At 38.3% G+C, this 17,827-nt stretch overlaps 1 protein-coding gene across 1 annotated transcript in view; it reads left to right on the top strand.

The window, feature by feature from the left end:
* The window catches only part of LOC128693014 (fasciclin-2), a 363,867-nt gene that overhangs the window by 246,234 nt on the left and 99,806 nt on the right, over positions 1-17,827 (top strand). Inside the window, exons 4-6 of the mRNA XM_070091951.1 lie at positions 4,959-5,107; positions 5,329-5,463; positions 6,293-6,803. Of these exons, the coding sequence (XP_069948052.1) occupies positions 4,959-5,107; positions 5,329-5,463; positions 6,293-6,803 (795 nt within the window). The remainder of the gene's footprint in view (positions 1-4,958; positions 5,108-5,328; positions 5,464-6,292; positions 6,804-17,827) is intronic.

Raw genomic sequence — 17,827 nt, forward strand, 5'->3', positions numbered from 1 at the left:
TCTTTTATTAGCTAGAGGTTTTATAGATTGAGTGAAGCATTTTTATATTACTGCATCATTCATATTTTTTCCTAGCCCAAAATGCAACTGGTAAATGGTTAAGAACATTACATTTACAGTAGTTATGAATGTGTACATTTGTGTATTTTTTTTTTTTTTCAAAATTTTTAGATAATAATGGCAAGTTAGAAAATGGCCTGTCATGGCTGATTTCTTTTGGATCTTCATTTTTCTGGATTAGCATAATGCTTAAGCATATTTGCAAACATTTTGGTTTCTATAAATTTGTTGAACAATGCTACAACGGTAGGTGAGTCCATGAGCAGCTTTCATTTATATGAATTTATCCTCTGTTCATTGTTTATTTTTGGACTGTGCTTATTTCATGGCATTTTGTAATTTTATTAATACTTTTTGTTCTTGTTTCATCTGCTTTACACCCAGTTCTTTCTTTTATGTTTGTAAAACTGCTATAATTCTAATATACATACATACATACATCAATGAATTTATCTCAGCAAAGCAACATTTACCCAAAGTGCACTACAGAAGGCCTGTTGGTCCCCACTTTCAGCAAGACATGACAAAAAGAAAACTGACAGGCAGGGTAATACAAAAAACAAAAAAACACGAATATTCATCATTGATTCATTCAATATAAATTTTATATATAATGTACACACAGTCATACCCTGCTCTACGTCATTAATTACCTGGAGTTTACCTGGAGAGAGTTCCGGGGGTCAACGCCCCCCCGGCCCGGTCTGTGACCAGGCCTCCTGGTGGATCAGAGCCTGATCAACCAGGCTGTTACTGCTGGCTGCACGCAAACCAACGTACGCGTCACAGCCCGGCTGGTCACGAACCGACTTTAGGTGCTTGTCCAGTGCCAGCTTGAAGACTGCCAGGGGTCTGTTGGTAATCCCCCTTATGTATGCTGGGAGGCAAGATCTGTGACATAACCCAGTTTTTGATGTAAACTGGACATAATACCTTAAAATGATGACAAGCACTGTTAAGCTAGCATAAATAACGAGCAAAAGAATATAACTGTTGCTAAAAATTAAAGAACACTAAAAACATATTTTAATCATTCTTTTTAAAGAATAATAAACACAAAAATGTAGGTGATGCAGAGTGACAAAGTCAGATGTACTGTAATGGCGTTCGCTAAACTGAAATTTACTCTAGAAAAGTGGAGTGAAGGTGAATTTGACATAGGCTAAAATGATGTAAAGCAGGGTATGACTTCATGTATATATTATATATACATACATACATATTTGTTTATTTATTTTAACGATCCGGCCATCTTCCATTGAGACAAGGTGACCTATAATAAATTTTTTTTCATTTTACATTTAGTAATTTATACATAAGGGGTTTCTAGCCCCTTGCTCCAGACATTTTAGTCACCTCTTACGACGTGCATGGCTTATGGAGGAAAGATTCTTTTCTACTTCCCCATAAAGAATGTGCGTGTGTATGTATGTGTGTGTGTGTGTGTGTATATATGTGTGTATATATATATATATATATATATATATATATATATATATATATATATATATACACATATAAATATACATATAAATATATATATATATATATATATATATATATATATATATATATATATATATAGGGAGGTACCACCTCTAGAACATACATACATACATACAGTGGACCCTCAGTTATCAGCCATAATCCATTCCAGAAGGTCGGCCTAAGTCCGAAAAGGTCAAAAACCAAAATAACATTTCCCATAAGAATTAATGTATATCCAATTAATCTGTTTTGGACACCCAAAAATATTAACAAAAAATAAATTTTTTAAAGATTAACTATAGTTTTACATACAGAAAACAATGAGAAATAAATATAAAGCACAAATTTTAATGATAAATGAACATTACATACCTTTATTGAAGACTCTTGTTGGTGTACTGAAGAAGGCAGGAGGGGAGAGGGAGTTGGAAATCCCCAACTCCCTCTCCCGTCTGTGTAGTGTAGCCCCCTCTGGGCTACACTACACAGCCATATTATTACACTACACAGCCATATTATTACCATGTTCACTGAGTTTAATTGTTTCTAACAACTACCTTGAGATGCCATTATAAACAGAGGAAGAAGTAATGAATAATTCATGCCGAGAATTGTTAACAAATGCATATGAAGGGTGGTTACTGGGCGAGACGCCAGATTCACAGTTTTCTCTAATGCTGAATCAGAGAAAACGTAATGTTTACTCTCCACTCGATAACATACAAACATTGCATGTTGATATGCTGTATGCTATGTAACGTGTTTCTTGTATAATTTTGAAGAAAATATCATAGATGAAACCATACCACGGGCAGGGATAGAACCAGCGATCAGAGAGTCTCAAAACTTCAGATCATCGCATTAGCCATTGGACCAGATGGTTTAATGAAAATGTCTATACATATTAACCTAAAATACGACAATGTGCCCAAGAGTGATTATTATTAAACATACATCGCATATAAACATTACATGTTTTTATATAATATGTAATGTGTTTCTCATATAATTTTGAAGAAAATGTCATAGATGGATTAATGAAAATGTCTATGGTAACCAAAAATAAGACATTTAATGTGCTCAAGAGTGATTTATTATGTGTCCAATATGGCTGCTCTCTTGAAATAACGGCCGATAACTGGGATAGAATTTCAGCCAAAAAAGTGGGCAAAAACCGAATTGGCCGATATTCGGAACAGCCAATAACTAAGGGTCCTTTCTGTATGTATACACATACAGTGGACCCTTGGTTTTCGCGAGTCTCGGTTTTCGTGAATTTTGGTTATCGGCAACTTTTTTCATCAAAATATCTAGCCTTGGTTTTCATGATTTCCCTTGGATTTCGGCAGTCGTATGGAAAGTGTCCCAGTGGCACTGCACACACAAAGCCTCCCACAGGTGCATTCAGAGTCGGTGTGGCACTGTTTCTCGGCGAGTGAACATTACCCTGTGAGATAATACGAAACATTTCATAATAATACATTGGTTTTTGCACTTGTTTATTGTGTGTGACTGCTAAATAAGCCACCATGGGCTCAAAGAAAGCTGCTAGTGCCAGCCCTTTGATAAAGAAGGCGAGAAAGATGATAGAATTCAGCCAGAAAGAGGGTACACACCAGCCAGGGTACTTCCCCACACCAGCCAGGGTACTTCCCCACACACACTAGCCAGGGCCAGGGTACTTCCCCACACACTAACCAGGGTACTTCCCCACACACTAACCAGGGTACTTCCCCACACACTAACCAGGGTACTTCCCCACACACACCCGACAACCCTATTCCTGTTGTGGAATCTATTGTAACTTTGGGGAAATCTATGTGGTTGGCTGTGAGTGGCCAGGATGTGGAAGAGTTGATGGACGACCTCAGTGAAGAGCTGCAAGACTTTCATCTGGAACAGCAACAGACCACAGCTGAGGAAATTGCTTCAGAGGAGGAGTAGGAAGAGATAGGGAAGAAGGTGCCCTCTTCAGAAATTAAGGACATTTGTGCAAAGTGGAATGAGTTGCAAAGTTTTGTGGAGAAAAATCACCCTAACAAAGCTGTTACAAGCCATGTCTGCAACATATTCAATGACAATCCCTTGTCAAGCTGGGACTAGTGCCAGTAAAACACAAAGAAGGGAGTGTATATATGTTGGTAGAATTACTGACAATATGTAAAGTAAAAGGACACAAGTGCAAATAATGTGACATTTTATTGTGGCAACATTTTGCTCACCAGGAGCTTGACAAAGCTCTTGGAGAGCAAAACGTTGCCACAATAAAATGTCACATTAGTTGCACATGTGTCCTTTTACTTTACATGAAAAGAAGGGAAGTAACCCCAGATAGGACCTTGATACCTGAAGCCCTTATGGAAAGGAATTCCCCTTCCAAACAATAACCTTTCCTCACTCTCCCCTCCTCTCTGTCTTCCATATGCCAACAAGTCTTCAGTAAAAGTAAAAGTGATGTTAAATGTTCATTTATCCATTTCATTAGTCATTTATATTTATTTCTCATTGTTTTCTGTATGCAAAACTATAGTTATTCTCGATAAAATGTATTTTCTGTTAATATTTTTGGGTGTCGGGAACGGATTAATTGGTTTAACATTATTTCTTATGGGAAATATTACTTCAGTTTTCGTACAATTTGGTTTTTGTCAGACTTTCTGAAACGAATTAATCACGAAAACTGAGGTTCCACTGTATATAATATAATAATACTATAATATATATATATTATATATATATACTATATTATATATATATATATATATATATATATATATATATATATATATATATATATATATATATATATATATACACACAGTGGACCCCTGGTTAACGATATTTTTTCATTCCAGAAGTATGTTCAGGTGCCAGTACTGACCGAATTTGTTCCCACAAGGAATATTGTGAAGTAGATTAGTCCATTTCAGACCCCCAAACATAAACGTACAAACGCACTTACATAAATACACTTACATAATTGGCCACATTGGGAGGTGATCGTTAAGCGGGGGTCCACTGTATGTATGTGTATATATATATATATATATATATATATATATATATATATATATATATATATATATATATATATATATATATATATATATATATATATATATAATATATATATACACACACACACACAATGAAATATTGTAATAAACCAAGTGTTTGGAATACTGTATTACATATATTTCACTGTGGTTATATTGCATTTTAAGATATCACCTGTTTCCTGCAGTCTTATTGCATTATATAAAACCTGATGCTGTGCACTATGAATCACTTAAAAATATTTTAACTTAAAAATCTTTTTTTTGTATCTATATATACACTAATTGTACCTTGAATCAATGCACTTGTTATACATATGAATATTGGTGTCAGCCCTCACTCTGTCCCACCAGGATCAACACACTTGAGGGCATTGGAGGCCCTGGCAAACTAGATCTGATGATTCAAAATCTTCGTGAGCAAGATACAGGAATTTACAACTGTACTGCCACTTACGCTGGTAATCAGAAACTCTCGGCTGGCCTGGCCGTAGAAGCATATAGTAAGTTTGAATAAAAATTTTTCTTTGTCTAAGAGAGTGAGATGTAATTGAAATTCAGATATTTTTAACAACTTTATTATACAGGTATTCAACTCAAGTGTGAATGTTAATTTTTTTTAATATATATAAAGTACCTGGTAGCTATGTTTGTCAGTGATAAATACTATTGAAATATGGTGTAAACTGTCATACATATATTACTGTATTGTTTTGTCTTACAGTGGACATTCATTTTGGAGATACGCCTGTGCACCAAACACCGTTTATTAACACAGAATACAAGATTCGGTGCACTCCAGTTGCCAAGCCTGCCCCACAGGTTGATTGGCTGAAGGACCTTGTACCATTAAAAAATAGTATGTGAAAAATTTCTGCTGCTTAGTGTGATCCTAAGGAATTGAAATCTGAGGTTACACTTATTATAATGTTCTCAGCTTTTTTGCAATTATCATGATGTGTTTCATTGTCTCAATTCTTTGCACAGTAAAGAATCTTAGTGATTTCTTCTAGCTTGTCATTTAGTTCATAGTAGATATATATACTGTATAGTGTCTTTAATATCATTTATATACCATGGGACACATTTTTTTTCTTTGGTGTAAACTTGTTCATATTAATTCTATTCTAGTACTGTATATCAAATGATATACAAGTCTGATTTTTTCAATGATTTAATCATGTTGCAAATACAGTGGAACCTCGGTATACGACCAGCTCTCTACTCGAACAAAGCTTAGCACTCGACCAAACAAATGTGACCTGCCAGAATTTTGCTGTAAACTGTTTCGTGTTCGCTTTTTTTTTTTTTTTTTTTTTTTTTTGTATAAATAAGTCACCCTGGGGCCTATGACAATTAGTGATAACAGCCGACCAAACAGAAAATTGGTTGGGAAGAACTTGCTCGATTATCAAACTGAGAGGCACTCGAACAGCCTTCTGGAATGAATTAAGGTCGCATACCGAGGTTCCACTGTATTGTATATGCTACTGGACTTTATTTATAGTTCAATTTATTTTTTTTATTTAGATCATGAGTTCATACTTATTATTACTGTGATAAAAAAAATTTATCATTTGAGATTTATATTGGCTACTTGTATGTACAATTAAACGAAGGGTTAGTTACAGGTTGAGATTTATATTACTGAATTCACAGTCTATTTAGATGCATTTTTCCAATTGCAGATGAAAATTATATCATCCAGCAGGATGGTGTATTGATAAAGAGAGTCACAGAAGCAGATGAAGGTATATACCGTTGTCGTGCTCGTGTGCCTGAACTAGGCTCCATTGAATATAGAGACATTCAGGTGGAAGTGTTCATACCCCCAAGAATTGAAAATCCCCCGAAGGACACAAAAGGGGTTGAAAAAGATTCTGTTACCTTCCATTGTGGAGCCATAGGAAAGCCAGCGCCATCATATTCTTGGGTTAACAAGGATAATGAACCACTAAAGGAGAAAGAGGATTATTTTATTGATAGTGACAAGGGTATTCTGACAATCATGGCCCTACGACCCGAGCATTCTGGTGTCTACCGGTGCACAGCAAAGAACCCTGCTGGAGAAGATCACGCATCAGCTCAACTGCAGGTTCTCACCAAACCAAAAGTGGAACAGTATTTAAATATTACTAATGCTGTTGATGATGAGGCAGAGATGAGGTGTATTGCTACTGGTGACCCTCTCCCAGATTATTTATTTATTTAATGTCTTTGCAAATTAGTACATTGAGATTTTGTATTTACAATAGTGGGTTGCAATGCAAAGAGAGCCTCTATTATGCCTAGGCATTATGGGCTGACTACATTATTGGCTTACAGACTAATTAACACTAAGGATTGTTTCATAGTTGTACAGTAGGATAGTAATTATTTCATTGGTGTATAGTAGATTATTAATAATAAGTGAATCAAATTTCATATAAGACAAAAGATATATTAAAATGCTTTTTGTGAAAAGAATGATTCAATTATATTCCTGTCAAGAATGGATAAAAGGTTAAAGGTAATTGTTGAAGTTATGATGTGGGAGTACATAAGTATGTGTGTACTGAGTATTTACTAAGCATTTAGTCTAGAGTGATTAAGTGGCTTTTGAGAAGAGTCTTAAATTGATTTTCAGACTGGGTTACTTTAATATCTTCTGGTAATGAATTCCATATTTTGGGGCCCTTTATGTGCATAGAGTTTTTACACAGTGTGATATGGACACGAGGTATATCAAAAAGAGATCTGTCTTGTGTTGTGGTCATGTGTCCTGTTTAGGTTGGTGAGGAGAAGTTTGAGTGGAAGGTTTATATTTGCATGTATTGTTCTGTGTATGTAGTAGGCACATGAATAAGTATGGATGTTCTTAATGGTGAGCAGATTCAGACTTTTGAAAATTGGTGGAGTATGCTGGCGGGAGTGGGAATTTGTTATCATTCTTACTGCTGCCTTTTGCTGGGTTATTAGGGGTTTTAGGTGATTGGATGTTGTTGATCCCCATGCACAAATTCCATATGTAAGATAAGGGTATATGAGTGAATGGTACAGTGCCAGGAGAGCTGATTGTGGAACGTAGTACCTTATCTTTGATAGTATGCCTACAGTCTTGGAGATTTTCTTGGTGATTTGTTGTATATGTGTCTGGAACTTAAGGCTACTGTCAAGGTGGATACCTAGGAATTTTCCCTCTGTGAGTCTTGTGACTGATGATCCATTTAGCGTTATGTTAATTGGATCATTTGCAGCTTTGTTTCCAAACTGAATGAAATAGGTTTTATCAGTGTTCAGGGTAAGTTTATTAGTCATCATCCAGGCAGATATTTTCTGCAATTCGGCATTGACTGTGTTTGCTAGTATGACTGTGTTTGGGTGGGAAAAGACATATGTAGTGTCATCTGCAAATAATATGGGTTTGAGTAGCTGTGATGCATTTGGTAGATCATTGATGTAGATGAGAAAGAGGAGTGGTCCAAGGACACTTCCTTGTGGGACTCCTACTGTGATTGGTTGGGTGGAAGAGTTTGCATCATTTGCATACACATATTGAGTTCTGTTACTAAGGTATGATTTTAGATAGTTGAAGGAGTGGCCTCTGATACCACAGTGCGTTAATTTGGAGTACAGCAGTTCATGGTCGACTGTATCGAAAGCTTTACGTAAATCAATGAAAATGCCCAGCGGGACTTCTTTCTTTTCGAGTGCGGTATATATTAGTTCTAGCATGTGTATGATAGCATCATTTGTGCTTTTATTATTCCTGAATCCAAACTGACAAGGGTTTAATATGTTGTGTGAGACGAGGTAGGAATAGATCCATCTATGAATTAATTTTTCAAAGATTTTAGAAAGCAGTGGTAAGTTAGGTATTGGTCTATAATTATTCAAGTCAGCTTGGTCACCTCCTTTGTGGATCGGAGTGACCCTCGCTATTTTGAGGATTGTTGGGAAGGTAGATGATTCAATGGATTTGTTAAAGAGCGTTGCAATAATTGGTGACAATACTTGAGAAGCTTTTTTGTACATAAAAGCAGGCAAGTTGTTTATGTCTCCTGCCTTGTTTTTAAGGGTGTTTATGATGAGCGTAACTTCTATGGGGTTGGTTGGAGCTAGGAATAGCGTATTTGGGTAGGTACCTATGAGGTAGTCTGATGGACGGGTGTTTGCGCTTGGTATTTTGTTCGCTAGATTTTTTTTTCCTATGGTGGAGAAGAAAACATTGAGTCTGTTTGCTGTTTAAGTTGGTATGAGTAGAGGTTCATCTGATTTTGCTAGTTTAATTGTTTTGTTTTTGGATAACTTTTTAGTACCAAGAATTTCAGATAGAGTTTTACAGGTTTTTTTCATATCACTTTTGATGTTATGTAATTTTCATAATACAATTTTTTAGATCTTCTTATCAGGCTGGTAAGAGCTGACGAGTAACGTTTAGACTGTTCTCTAGTTATTTGACCCATTCTATACTGTTTTTCATATTTGTGCTTTGTGTTAATGGATTTGAGGATGCTGGTTGTTAGCCAGGGATTATTCAATCTCTTTGCTGTGATTATTATTTTTATTTATTATCACACTGGCCGATTCCCACCAAGGCAGGGTGGCCCGAAAAAGAAAAACTTTCACCATCATTCACTCCATGACTGTCTTGCCAGAAGGGTGCTTTACACTACAGTTTTTAAACTGCAACATTAACACCCCTCCTTCAGAGTGCAGGCACTGTACTTCCCATCTCCAGGACTCAAGTCCGGCCTGCCGGTTTCCCTGAACCCCTTCATAAATGTTACTTTGCTCACACTCCAACGGCACGTCAAGTATTAAAAACCATTTGTCTCCATTCACTCCTATCAAACACGCTCACGCATGCCTGCTGGAAGTCCAAGCCCCTCGCACACAAAACCTCCTTTACCCCCTCCCTCCAACCTTTCCTAGGCCGACCCCTACCCCGCCTTCCTTCCACTACAGACTGATACACTCTTGAAGTCATTCTGTTTCGCTCCATTCTCTCTACATGTCCGAACCACCTCAACAACCCTTCCTCAGCCCTCTGGACAACAGTTTTGGTAATCCCGCACCTCCTCCTAACTTCCAAACTACGAATTCTCTGCATTATATTCACACCACACATTGCCCTCAGACATGACATCTCCACTGCCTCCAGCCTTCTCCTCGCTGCAACATTCATCACCCATGCTTCACACCCATATAAGAGCGTTGGTAAAACTATACTCTCATACATTCCCCTCTTTGCCTCCAAGGACAAAGTTCTTTGTCTCCAGAGACTCCTAAGTGCACCACTCACCCTTTTCCCCTCATCAATTCTATGATTCACCTCATCTTTCATAGACCCATCCGCTGACACGTCCACTCCCAAATATCTGAATACATTCACCTCCTCCATACTCTCTCCCTCCAATCTGATATTCAATCTTTCATCACCTAATCTTTTTGTTATCCTCATAACCTTACTCTTTCCTGTATTCACCTTTAATTTTCTTCTTTTGCACACCCTACCAAATTCATCCACCAATCTCTGCAACTTCTCTTCAGAATCTCCCAAGAGCACAGTGTCATCAGCAAAGAGCAGCTGTGACAACTCCCACTTTGTGTGTGATTCTTTATCTTTTAACTCCACGCCTCTTGCCAAGACCCTCGCATTTACTTCTCTTACAACCCCATCTATAAATATATTAAACAACCACGGTGACATCACACATCCTTGTCTAAGGCCTACTTTTACTGGGAAATAATTTCCCTCTTTCCTACATACTCTAACTTGAGCCTCACTATCCTCGTAAAAACTCTTCACTGCTTTCAGTAACCTACCTCCTACACCATACACCTGCAACATCTGCCACATTGCCCCCCTATCCACCCTGTCATACGCCTTTTCCAAATCCATAAATGCCACAAAGACCTCTTTAGCCTTATCTAAATACTGTTCACTTATATGTTTCACTGTAAACACCTGGTCCACACACCCCCTACCTTTCCTAAAGCCTCCTTGTTCATCTGCTATCCTATTCTCCGTCTTACTCTTAATTCTTTCAATAATAACTCTACCATACACTTTACCAGGTATACTCAGCAGACTTATCCCCCTATAATTTTTGCACTCTTTTATCCCCTTTGCCTTTATACAAAGGAACTATGCATGCTCTCTGCCAATCCCTAGGTACCTTACCCTCTTCCATACATTTATTAAATAATTGCACCAACCACTCCAAAACTATATCCCCACCTGCTTTTAACATTTCTATCTTTATCCCATCAATCCCGGCTGCCTTACCCCCTTTCATTTTACCTACTGCCTCACGAACTTCCCCCACACTCACAACTGGCTCTTCCTCACTCCTACAAGATGTTATTCCTCCTTGTCCTATACACGAAATCACAGCTTCCCTATCTTCATCAACATTTAACAATTCCTCAAAATATTCCCTCCATCTTCCCAATACCTCTAACTCTCCATTTAATAACTCTCCTCTCCTATTTTTAACTGACAAATCCATTTGTTCTCTAGGCTTTCTTAACTTGTTAATCTCACTCCAAAACTTTTTCTTATTTTCAACAAAATTTGTTGAAAACATCTCACCCACTCTCTCATTTGCTCTCTTTTTACATTGCTTCACCACTCTCTTAACCTCTCTCTTTTTCTCCATATACTCTTCCCTCCTTGCATCACTTCTACTTTGTAAAAACTTCTCATATGCTAACTTTTTCTCCCTTACTACTCTCTTTACATCATCATTCCACCAATCGCTCCTCTTCCCTCCCGCACCCACTTTCCTGTAACCACAAACTTCTGCTGAACACACTAACACTACATTTTTAAACCTACCCCATACCTCTTCGACCCCATTGCCTATGCTCTCATTAGCCCATCTATCCTCCAATAGCTGTTTATATCTTACCCTAACTGCTTCCTCTTTTAGTTTATAAACCTTCACCTCTCTCTTCCCTGATGCTTCTATTCTCCTTGTATCCCATCTACCTTTTACTCTCAGTGTAGCTACAACTAGAAAGTGATCTGATATATCTGTGGCCCCTCTATAAACATGTACATCCTGAAGTCTACTCAACAGTCTTTTATCTACCAATACATAATCCAACAAACTACTGTCATTTCGCCCTACATCATATCTTGTATACTTATTTATCCTCTTTTTCTTAAAATATGTATTACCTATAACTAAACCCCTTTCTATACAAAGTTCAATCAAAGGGCTCCCATTATCATTTACACCTGGCACCCCAAACTTACCTACCACTCCCTCTCTAAAAGTTTCTCCTACTTTAGCATTCAGGTCCCCTACCACAATTACTCTCTCACTTGGTTCAAAGGCTCCTATACATTCACTTAACATCTCCCAAAATCTCTCTCTCTCCTCTACATTCCTCTCTTCTCCAGGTGCATACACGCTTATTATGACCCACTTTTCGCATCCAACCTTTACTTTAATCCACATAATTCTTGAATTTACACATTCATATTCTCTTTTCTCCTTCCATAACTGATCATTTAACATTACTGCTACCCCTTCCTTTGCTCTAACTCTCTCAGATACTCCAGATTTAATCCCATTTATTTCCCCCCACTGAAACTCCCCTACCCCCTTCAGCTTTGTTTCGCTTAGGGCCAGGACATCCAACTTCTTTTCATTCATAACATCAGCAATCATCTGTTTCTTGTCATCCGCACTACATCCACGCACATTTAAGCATCCCAGTTTTATAAAGTTTTTCTTCTTCTCTTTTTTAGTAAATGTCTACAGGAGAAGGGGTTACTAGCCCATTGCTCCCGGCATTTTAGTCGCCTCATACGACACGCATGGCTTACGGAGGAAAGATTCTTTTCCACTTCCCCATGGACAATAGAAGAAATAAAGAAGAACAAGAGCTATTTAGAAAAAGGAGAAAAACCTAGATGTATGTATATATATATATGCATGTGCGTGTCTGTGAAGTGTGACCAAAGTGTAAGTAGGAGTAGCAAGATATCCCTGTTATCTAGCATGTTTATGAGACAGAAAAAGAAACCAGCTGTGATCTGTTTAGTTTTTTGGGGGCAAGGTTTGTTATAGAGGCTTTGGGCTTTCTTTAGAAAATTATTTATACATTCATTCGTATCTGTATATATGTCAAGCTCATTTTGCCAATCAATGTTATTCATAGCTGCTATAAAGTCGTTAACTGCTGTCTCGTTATGTATTCTGAAGGTTACTTTTGTAATGTCTTGTGGCAGTTTGCCCAGATTAGATATGGGTAGTGGTTTGTAGTGTTGTCTGTGATTATGCCTGATTTTAAAGGGGATATGGTGTTTGTCCAGATTTGGTCTATTAAGGAGATACTTGTCTCGGTGATTCTTGTAGGTTTAGATATTGCAGGTAGCAGCAGGCAGTTGCTCATTGTGTTTGTGAATTTGGTTACTTGTGGGTCATGGTCGTGTAGTATGTTTATGTTGAAATCTCCTGTTTGTAGTAGGTGATCTTTATTCATGTGTGCATCAGTAATTATATTTCCTAGTTTTTCACTAAAGTGGTAAATGTTTGATTGTGGTACTCTGTAGATGTTTACAACTGTGAGGGGGTTTTGCAGGTCTTTTGATTTAAATTTGGCTATGATATATTCTCCGTGTTCGTCCCTTGTGCAAGATTTATTGATACATTCGAGTTGATTTGAGTAGTATATAGCTGTTCCTCCCCCTTGATGGTCTGTTCCGCAGTTGTGTATGGCCATGTAGCCAGGAATGGTATAGACAACTGTAATATCTGGCTTAAAGAGAGAGAGAAAAAAAAATTGAATCTCCTATAGGGAAAATTAGGTAAGATCATAAAAGAATTATAACAGTGCTTTAGTAGGAATAAATGATAATACAGATATTATTAAAGAGTAAGTATCTTATTAACAAGTAATAAATTGTGAAAGGGAAATCTGGGAAGATAACACAAATTAGGTCACACAAGGAACTGTGTGGGACACATGGGAGAATGAGGTAGTAAATACTATCTAGGAGGTGATAGTACAGGGATTAGTTCAATAATGGCATAATAACATACACTAACATAGTACAATGATTTGGTCACTAATATCAGTCAGACTCTGTAATGTTTGCATCATGAAGGAAGTTTGCTAGTTCATTTTCATTTGTAATATAGTACACATGGCCTACATTTGTTTTTCTTACTAGAATTTGTCCATCACGTACAAAGCACTGGTAAATTTTATCATTATTCTCACGTTTTAGTTTTCTCACTCTGTACAGAAGGTTCTGTTGTTTTCTTGTGAGACACTCATTTATGTATACTATATCTTTTTTTGCTTTAATAGATGAACTTATTAGGTCTTTTTTTCTGTCTTGTGTGTGAAATCTGAGCATAATACTTTTTCTCCCTTGGTTCCCTAGTAACCGTGATTCTTTTATTTCCGACACTGGCACATTAACCTGTAGGTGGTCGCGTATGATCTGGAGAGTTGTAGCTTTGCAGTTGGTATGGTTTAATTCACTAGGAAAGAGTGAACTGTTAATCACTACTGCATCGGCCAGCTTATCTTGCTCTGCCTTATCATCTTGGTAAGCAAAATAATTGGTCAGTTGGGTATCCATGTTTATTTTCCAGTCCTTAACAGCATCTTCAGTCTTCGTGTTTAGGGAAGCTATTTGATCTGTGTGACTGGCTATGACTGATTGGAGGGTCTTGCCAAAATCAGTCATACCAGTTGATGTTAGCTGTTGTTCAAGGCTGTTGATCTTATTCTCAAGGTGAAGTAACTTAGATTCATGGTTTGTTATTGTTGCGTGGAGAGAGACATTTTCAGCACGAAGATTCAAGTTATCCGCTGTTAGGGTGGTGATGTAATTCTTTAGAGTATCAGGATCATTAGTCATACCTGGGAGCATATCAGATGGGTTAAATCCTATGAAGGCAGTAGAGGTAGAGAGGGAGTGAGTTACGGTTGGTGGTGTTGTAGTCGAGTCGCCTTGGTTGGTGGGTGAGGGTGAGTCGGCCATGTTTGTTGTTGGTGATGCGTCGCTCTGGGTGGTGAGGGGGGGGGTGGATGGGGCACCGGCGTCCTGCTGGGTCGTCTTATGGAATAGTCGATTTCTAGGTGCTGCCTTGCTGTTCTTAGTGCTGTTTCTTCTATGAGTTGGTCTCATAGTAGTACAGGAGTTGCTGTGGTTAGTTGAAGAAACTAAATTAGTTAAGAGCTTGTAGTAGGTAGTCATCTGGCAGCGGGGCTGTGCTTGGAGTTTGTGGGGCATTCTTCACTTCAATTGGTAATTTTTCGGTTTATAGGTATCACTGTTGTTTATCTTGGGTCATGCTGGGTTCTACGTACGTTAGTGCAGTTATGATTGCAATTAGGCTTAGACAAAATGGCTGAGCAGCTTTCACATCTATCATGCAATTTTTCCAAAAGTATTTATTTATTTACACTCCAGTGTTCATTTATTTATACACATATAATATGCAGAGACGACCATTGCATTACTTGTTTGATCCATATTTTGTGACAGTGGTCTGCTGATGAGAATTCATGAAAACTGTAATGACAACAATACCTTGTGAATAGCAAGGAATAAGGAAGGAATTGTTGCATTTAATGAAAATGAATTTAGAAAGTCGAGTATAAATATGCAGCCTTGGCATATGGGTTTGAAAACAGTAAAACTAGAGATTTAGGTGCAAAGTATTATGGGGTATAAGTTTTGAAAGGAAACTATGGTTAAGCTCAAAAGAATGAAGTGAGAAATAAAATAACTGTAGTTGTAGTTGTCTGTATGTTACCACCAAGAGTATGGAATTGTCTAGTGTAATAGCAGAAAGTTTATGGTATTATCAAGAGCACAGAATTGTATAGTGTAATGGCAGAAGGGTTTACAAGTTCAGGAAATTAGTTAATAAATACAAATGGAATAAATATACTTTGTAAATGTGTATAGTGGACCCCAGATATTGTAGTCGTCGGATTTCGTAATATTCGGAAATCAATGTTTTTTTCATCAAAATATTGACTCAGTGATCATCATTGAGCTCGGTAACAGTCATTCGTCCTGAACGTGTCCGCATGGCAACAGCGGCCCATTGTTTATCAGCCAGTGAGCACGCTCCCACGCGTTCATACGATACATTTTGTATTACAGTGGACCCCCAGTTCACGATGCCATCGGTATCCAATAAATCCGGTATTCAATACATTTTAACGCAAAAATTTTGCCTCGGTTACTGTTAAAAAACTCGGTATACGCGATTCGTCCAAGACGTGTCCACGTGTGGCCTGAACTGCCCCGTGTGTGCCAGTGTTTACAAGCCAGCCAGTGTGCTCGCATCTAAGGATACATTCGGTACATTCCATATTATCACAGTGTTTTTGGTGCTTGTTTCTGCAAAATAAGTCACCATGGGCCCCAAGAAAGCTTCTAGTGCCAACCCTTCAAGAAAAAGGGTGCTAATGACTATTGAAATGAAGAAAGAGATAATTGCAAAGTACAAAAGTGGAGTGCGTGTGTCGGAGCTGGCCAGGTTGTATACAAAACCCCAATCAACCAGGAAAACGGCAATCAAGGAAGCTGTTGTTGCAAAAGGTGCAACTGTGATTACGAAACAGCGACCGCAATTGTTAGAAGATGTTGAGAGACTGTTATTGGTGTGGATAAATGAAAAACAGATAGCAGGAGATAGCATCTCAAGTGATCATTTGTGAAAAGGCTAGGCAGTTGCATGACGATTTGGTAAAGAAATTGCCTGCAACTAGTGGTGATGTGAGTGAATTTAAGGCCAGCAAAGGTTGGCTTGAAAGATTTAAGAATCGTAGTGGCATACATAGTGTGATTAGGCATGGTGAGGCTGCCAGTTCGGACCAAAAAGCAGCTGAAAAATATGTGAAGGAATTCAAGGATTACATAGACTGTGAAGACTTGAAACCTGAACCAGTGTTTAATTGTGACAAAACAGGCCTGTTTTGGAAGAAATTGCCAAGCAGGACCTACATTACTCAGGATGAAAAGGCACTCCCAGGACATAAGCCTATGGAAGACAGGCTTACTCTTCTGATGTGTGCCAATGCTAGTGGTGATTGCGAAGTGAAGCCTTTATTGGTGTATCACTCAGAAACTACCAGAGCGTTCAGGCAAAAGAATATCCTCAAGGCTAATTTGTGTGTGCTGTGGAGGGCAAACAGTAAGGCATGGGTCACTAGGGACTTTTTCTATGGTTACACCATGCATTTGCCCCCAATGTGAAAAATTACCTAACTGAAAAGAAATCAGACCTTAAGTGCCTCTTGGTATTAGACAATGCCCCTGGTCATCCTACAGACTTGGCAGAGCGACTTTCTGGGGACATGAGCTTCATTAAGGTCAAGTTTTTGCCTCCTAATACCACTCCTCTCCTGCAGCCCATGGACCAGCAGGTTATTTCCAACTTCAAGAAACTGTACACAAAAGCTATGTTTGAAAGGTGCTTTGAAGTGACCACAGACACTCTATTGACTCTAACAGAGTTTTGGAAGGATCACTTTAATATCCTCAGTTGTGTAAACCTTATAGGTAAGGCTTGAGAGGGAGTGACTAAGAGGACCTTGAACTCTGCTTGGAAAAAATTATGGCCAGAATGTGTAGACAAAAGGGATTTTGAAGGGTTTGAGGTTAACCCTGGGAATCCTATGCCAGTTGAGGAATCCATTGTGGCATTGGGGAAGTCCTTGGGGTTGGAGGTTAGTGGGGAGGATGTGGAAGAGTTGGTGGAGGAGGACAATGACGAACTAACCACTGATGAGCTGCTAGATCATCTTCAACAGCAAGAGGCCAGACCTGAGGAAACTGCTTGGGAGGAGGGGATAGAGAAATTGAAGAAGTTGCCTACTTCAAAGATTAAGGAAATGTGTGCAAAGTGGCTTGAAGTGCAAACCTTTTTTGATGAAAATCACCCTCACACAGCTACTGCAGTCCGTGTTGGCAACCTGTACAATGACAATGTTTTGAACCACTTTAGGAAGTCATACAGGAACGAGAGGTACAGGCCTCTATGGACAGATATGTTGTGCGACAGAAGTCCAGTGACTCTCAAGCTGGTCCTAGTGGCATTAAAAGAAGGGAAGTAACCCCGGGAAAGGACTTGCTACCTCAAGTCCTAATGGAAGGGGATTCCCCTTCTAAACATTAACAATGTCGACACTCCCCCCTCCTCCCATCCCATCAATCATCACCAGATCTTCATTAAAGGTAAGTGTCATGTATT

The sequence above is a fragment of the Cherax quadricarinatus genome, chromosome 38 (assembly GCF_038502225.1).
Source record: "Cherax quadricarinatus isolate ZL_2023a chromosome 38, ASM3850222v1, whole genome shotgun sequence".
Lineage (NCBI taxonomy): Eukaryota > Metazoa > Arthropoda > Malacostraca > Decapoda > Parastacidae > Cherax > Cherax quadricarinatus.